General features: G+C 53.5%; 1 protein-coding gene across 1 annotated transcript in view; it reads right to left on the bottom strand.

Moving 5' to 3' along the window:
- Positions 1 to 343: 343 nt before the first annotated feature.
- The window catches only part of LOC102469812 (sialic acid-binding Ig-like lectin 13), a 13995-nt gene continuing 7856 nt past the window's right edge, over positions 344 to 6482 (bottom strand). Inside the window, exons 7-10 of the mRNA XM_027770367.1 lie at positions 4908 to 5049; positions 4475 to 4828; positions 4057 to 4138; positions 344 to 813 (exon numbers count right to left, since the gene is read on the bottom strand). Of these exons, the coding sequence (XP_027626168.1) occupies positions 610 to 813; positions 4057 to 4138; positions 4475 to 4828; positions 4908 to 5049 (782 nt within the window). The 3' untranslated portion in view covers positions 344 to 609. The remainder of the gene's footprint in view (positions 814 to 4056; positions 4139 to 4474; positions 4829 to 4907; positions 5050 to 6482) is intronic.

Here is a 6482-nt window from a genome sequence, read left to right as displayed (position 1 = left end):
GGCCCCTTGAACATCCTATTTTTCTATGGGGTTGTCTGTCTCTTTCTTATTGATTTGTGGAACATCTCCACATATTTCTGTATATACTTTGGGTTTGAGTTCTTTGTTGGATACATGCAGTGGGGAATATTTTCCCTCACCAGAGAGTGACACATAGAATAAAGTTACTTTACAAAAGAATACATGTTTTAAAAACACTCAAGCCAGATAAAAATATGTGGTAGAGTCAAAAGCTGACAGGTCGCTCCAACCAGCTGAGGTAACCAAGGTTAAGAGTTACACACAAAACAACACACTTGGCAACGCAGAATGCACACTCTCCCCGTTTAATGTTCCTCGTGAATACAAGCCTCAGTTTATGAAGTAGGAAACTAAGGAGCAGAGCGGTAAACTGCATGCTAGCGGTAACAGTCTTAATAAGTAGCTGAATCTGGACTTGAACCCCAAATCTCGGTTACCTGCAACCACTTCAAGAAATCCCAGGTATCCATTTAGAAACTTGGCCCAGAGGGGCTGTCAACTTTTTAAGAATCCATTCTTTATCTACATTTGCCTCACAGATGCCTCGTCTGGGCTCCAGCCAGAACTGGGGCTCAGGGATGGGGCTTGTCACTTGCGGACCTTGATTGCAGAGTACTCAGTGCTGTCGATGGCCTCCCGGTCCTGAGAGTCCTCGGCCTTCAGCCTGTGGAAGCTGAGGGAGGCGTAGTGGAGCTCCTGCTCCTGTCCCTGTCCCTGCCCTGAGATGGGGGTGGCAGTGGCAGGGGGCAGGTGGTCTGAGGGGCTGTCTGAGCAGGATGCATTCAGGTGGCCCTGAAGTGGAGAGAGAGAAGGGAGTCGGAGCAGGCCCGTGGCATCTGGAGAAGGCAGCAAGGCTGTCTCAGTCTTTGAGTGTTGCTAGAACATCATACCCAGGTGATTTATAAAGAAAAGAAGTTTATTTGGCGCAGGATCCTGGTGCCTGGGAAGTCCAAAGGCATCTGATGCTGTGTCATGACATGACTAAGGAGAGCGGAAAGGAAGGCGGTGCGTGCAAAGACCTGCTGGCATCCAGCGACCTTCCTTGTACTCGGGAACTGATCAGTGAGAACTGGGTTATTCCTCTGGAGTGCACCCGCCTGTCTCAGGCACCTCCCAATAGGCCCCACCTTCCAACTCTGCCATATTGACTATCAGATTACAGCGTGTGGTGTGGAGGAGGGGCTTAACACTCAAAGCGAAGGAGTCACCAAGGGAACTTGGGCTTGATGGGGCATTCATTCGTTCATTCATATCCGTCTGCTGTGGATTCACTCATTCATTCATTTGTAGGTCTAAAAAATGTGAGCCATGTTGGGCTGTCCTGCGACTAACCTCACTGAACCCTTGCAGACTCCTTGTAGAAATGACACGGCCATTATTCACATTTCACAGACATGCAGACAGACTGAGCAAGGCTACGTGACTCCTCACAGACAGGAGCCCTGCCCTTAGCAGTCCGTCAGGGCAGGAGACAGTATCGAATTATTAAAAAGCAAAGCAAAGAGAACCCGAACAAACATCTCTAAGAGTCTCATCTCAACTGCTGTTCTGCTTTTCAGGGTTTCAGGTACCTGCGGTCAACCACGGTCCAAGCACATTAAACAGGAAATTGCAGAAGTAAAAGCCTGGAAGTGTTAAGTTGCACGCGTTCTGAGTAGCGCTTCTGAGCGCTGGCGCCATCTTGCTCTGTCCTTCCGATCTATGCCTGGTCCCCTGCCCCAGCATGTGGCACTGCACGCACTCCTTGCCATGAGGCACTGAGTGGCCTTCGGTTACCGGGTCAGAAAAATGCAGTATGTATAAGACACCGTGCTGCCTGCCAACTCAGAATACACCAGGGGCCTTAGACTGTACCCCCTCCCAGCAGGGGGGATACCCTAATTACAAGCTGTGGTTTGGCGAGCAAAGGCAGTGCACTGGGGCTGGAACCTCCCACCAGGCCGGCGCTAGCCCTGCCCCTGCCTTCCCGGGCTGGTGGTTGGTGGGGACAGGCCCGTGACGACTGCACGATGCACTCTGCCTGGCAGAGGCAGGGACTAATGACATTGGGGCGTGAAAGATGGTTGGGGTCACACCAGGGAACCGGGCAGGAGCAGAGGAAAGCCGCACTCTGGGCACTGAGTCGCAGAGGAGCCAGCCTGCCGGGGATGAGCCCACCGGTGAGGAGCACCGCAAGTGAGGGGGAGGCATGGGAGGCAGGCGGTGGGCGCAGCGGGGACAGATCAGCAACACCAGACTGAAGGGTGTGAACCTGGCTCCCTAGCCCTGCGCTGCCCACTGGTTCCACGTGGCTTCTGAGCGTGCAAAATGGGGCAAGTTAGAACAGAGAAATCATGAGCATAAAAGAAACACTGGGTTTCAAGACTTACTACCCAAACATCAAACGAACGAAGAATACGCGCTACCTTAGTCGTTGGTATGTTGATTATTGGAAACATATTGGAATTATGTTGAGTCGTTGGAAAAGTCATGACATATTTTTCTGTACCAAAATGCATTGTGACTTTTCCACAGTCCAATAACATTTCGGCTACATTGAACTTAATAAAGTGGGGACCAGCAGTTAGCGAATGGCTATGTCGCTGGACTCCCATGTAGTCAACCACGGTTCACGTCCCGGACCCGGTGGCTTAAAACTCACACCAGGTGTGTGTGCGTGCGTGCCCAGGATCCCAAGAGGAGAACGGAGGAGAAGGGATTGTGGCGTGGCCATCCCCTCTGGGGGGTGATTTCTCGCTTTCTGTCTCTCTGTCTGTCTGGCGAGCGCACGCGCCCTATAGCAAAAACCTCTCCAAAAAATAAAAAAAGTATTGCATGAGAATTGATCTCACATGGTACTTTCTACTTCTCTAAGATAAGCTCTCACTGCTGTGGTTCTGCCTTAGCCTCTGTGCGGGGACTGCAGGTGCGTGCCACCAGCAAGCTCACTTCTTAAGTTTTTTTCTAAACTTTATTTATTTCTTCGGTGAGTAAGAGAGACTCAGAGAAAGAGTTAGAGACAGAGAGACAGAAACAGAGACAGACAGCACCCAGAACCCAACAAGGTCTTGGTACCGTGATCCACCCCAGCTTCAGCCAGCCCTGGCTCTGACTCGCGGGTGCCTAGCATCCTCAGGGAGGGCGCTGGCGTGGCTGCAGAAGTTCCCACGCCATCTGGCCTCCCAGGGCACGGCTTTTTCCTGCACCACCATCTGGCCTGTCTTCCTGCTTTTTAAATGTGGCTGCTAGAAAGTTCTACATTATTCTCAGGGCTTCTATTCTATGTCTGTTGCATGGAGCTGATCTAGACAGTGGGGAGCAAGGAGACTTCTTTCTGAAAGCATGACTGAGCGTGGAGAGGAGGAGCGCCAGCGAGGAGAGCTTTGCTGGCAGGAGAAGGAGACAGCACTTGGTAAATCACTGGCTCTGGGAGACGAAGGAGAGGACGGGGAGGGCTGCCCAGGTCCCTGGCCTGGCTGACCTCAGAATGAAATCTAGGGGAGAAATACACCAGGGGGAGGAAAATAGCTCAGTTTTTAAAAAAATTACTTTGTTCATAATAGAAAGCAAGAAAGAGAGAGAGAGACTGGCAGGAGAAGGAGACAGCACTTGGTAAATCACTGGCTCTGGGAGACGAAGGAGAGGACGGGGAGGGCTGCCCAGGTCCCTGGCCTGGCTGACCTCAGAATGAAATCTAGGGGAGAAATACACCAGGGGGAGGAAAATAGCTCAGTTTTTAAAAAAATTACTTTGTTCATAATAGAAAGCAAGAAAGAGAGAGAGAGAAAGAGAGAGAGCGAGCATCTCAACTATGACTTGTCACGCCGAGATCCCCTTTGCCCAGGCCTCCAGCCCCTCAGGATCTTGGGTGCCTGCACGTGCACTCAGCCTGTTTTCAGGCTGCCCTGGGGACCCAAGCCTGTGGCTGGCCCTGTGGATTCCAGCACTCCAGCTCAGTTTGCCCTGGGGCGGGGCCTGAGCTCTGCGGTTAAGGTGCCGAGAGAGCTGTGGGAGGAGACATCTGGCTAGGACACTGGATGGAGGGACGCCCCTCACCTGGGAGATGGTTCTCATCACAGGCCGGGCGCCATCCCCACTCCCTGCTTTTGTTGCCGATTTCTGGCTGTAGCTCTTCACTCTGTGGGAAGGGAGCAGGGCCTCTGAGCCTGGCTGGCTCACTGTCAGGCTGGCCAGGAGGGCTGCCCAGTGCAGAGACCAGGGCCAGAGCAGGCGCCCCTTCCTGTTGGACAGCTGCACCGGGTGTTGGGAACAGCCCTGACACCTAAGGTGGCAGGAGGCTAAATTCTCGATGCCACTTCTGCTCATCACACTCGTCCCTGCCTTTGTCATCTTGCCAGGTCACATCGACTCTGGACTTGGAGTTTTGAAGATTGTTTGAGCTTCCGCCCCGGCCTCCACCACACCCACACCCACCACCTCAGGAGGCTTCACCCACACTGAAGCCACCACGCACGTAAGGAAGGTGAGACAGAGACAGACAGCGACCAGGGCCATGACGCCAGCTCCCCCGACAGCCCCCAGAACCACGCCTGTCCTGGATCCTGGTTTCTCTGCAGACGAGAGGGAGACAGGAGTGATTTGGGGTTCCCCCACAAGTACCTGAGCATCCAGGCTCCTGAAATCCATGGCCCGCGAGGGTGCCCACCCCCACCCTGGACTCAGCCCTTTGCCTCCTCTTCCTGAAGCCTCTCCCCAGTCCAGGGACATAGGATCCCAAACTCCAGTCCCCCTTTGCCCCGGGACAGACTCCTTTCTCTTGCGATGTCTTCTAGGACCAGGCTCACTTCTCCCTTTCCCAGTCATCACCCTTCATGCCCTCCTGACCTGGGAGCAGCAGGACAACCAGGCTCTGCGCCCCGTGGGCGTTCCGGGCCTCGCAGCTGAGCCTGAGGTCCGAGCAGCCGTTGGCCCAGGGCCCTGCGGAGCTGTAGGTGACGGTGAAGGAGGCGTCGCTGCTGTTCCCCTCCAGCAGCTGCTCCCCGAGCCGCCAGTGCAGGGAGGGGGCCGGGCAGGCTCTGGAGGAGCAGCGGGGTTCTGCGGAGGGAGAGGAGAGTCAGAGGTGCCCTCCCCTGGCTAGAACCCAGGTGTCCAGCCTCCAGGGTCTTCCAACTCACTCTTCGCCAGGAGGCTCACGGAGGCCTTCTGAGTTCCCAGTGGGTGCTGAGCTTGGCAGGTGTATTTCCCATGATCCCCTAGTTCCACCTGGGGCAGCTCCAGGACTCCAGGGTTCGAAGGCTGTGAGGGCGTCAGGATCAGGTTCCCCCGGGCCCAGGTCAGCTTGGCAGGGGGGTTGCTGACAGCAAAACAGACCAGGGACAGGGACTGGCCGTCTTGCACCCAAAACGTTGAACCGTTGTGCAGGGCTTCAGATCCTGGTGAGGCAAAGGGAAAGCTCAGCTTGGTCGCACTGGGGTGCTCTGCCTTCCTTTGCTTTCATCGTGGAGGCCAAGCTCCTCTCTTCCGCTGCCTGATGGTCTCGCAGTGCATGTGTTCTGCTCCAAGGGCACAGTGCAGGAGCAAGAAGCACAGTTTTCCCGAGAGGCCCTGCCTCGGTCCCCACCCTCCCCGTCTTGGCCGTCTGTGCCACCTCAGGTCCCACATTTACCTCCGGGAGCCTTATTATTTGGTCTCTCGGTTCATTAAGCTCTGCCTAGTTTAACTGTGCCTGAGCATCCACGGTGCTGCAGGTAAGATGCCCACATGCAGGACTCGCAAAGCAGTATGACAGGTTTAGGGACAGGGTGAAGTTGGGATGCAGTTGCCCTGAGGACAAGCATCTTAACGAGGCTGTCAGGGGGCCGGGTCTTGGTACAGTGACAATGCTTCTGGACCCGCATGGGAAAGGTCCCGGGTTTGCATCCTGGGACTCTCTGAGCATGCCCAGTGTGTGCCTACGTCTCTGGCATGGGTCACAATGTGATGAGACCCTGTTGAGGGTGTCATTCTCTTTCTCTCACATATGGAAGGAATAAAGAAAGACTCTTTTTGAAAAACAAATCTATCAGGACAGGGAGGGCTTCTTGGAGAAGAGGATTAACAAGAACATGGGGAATGGGAAGGAGCCATGTAGGGGACGATGCTGGCCTGGAAGGACAGTGGGAAGAACGAGCAGCTACAGATGAGGTATGAAGTGACCTTGCATGCTTAGAAGAAACTGTAGTTCTGTGTAGATTGAATAAGTGGAAGAAATCAGGAGAGAGTTAAAACCTAATATTGGAGTGGGGAAAGTCAGAGGCATAAAAGGAAAATATTGATAAATGCAGTCAGTGGTTTACTGGTACATGTTTAACAATCAGCTCTCCAGTAAAACGAAAAGTTCTGATTTGTGCACTTGCCAATTACCTTGGTGTAAATACTCTCCTCATAGCCAATTTCAGTTTTATGTCTCAACAGGAAGTTGGAAAATGATGCACCAATAGTCCCTCTTTTTTTTTAAAGAGAGAAATTTTTGCTATGGGGCA

This window comes from Tupaia chinensis, unplaced genomic scaffold (genome assembly GCF_000334495.1).
Source record: "Tupaia chinensis unplaced genomic scaffold, TupChi_1.0 Scaffold000129_1, whole genome shotgun sequence".
In the NCBI taxonomy this organism is placed as follows: Eukaryota; Metazoa; Chordata; class Mammalia; order Scandentia; family Tupaiidae; genus Tupaia; species Tupaia belangeri.
Note: the sequence above shows the minus strand (reverse complement) of the source record. Positions and strands in the feature narration are given on the sequence as shown.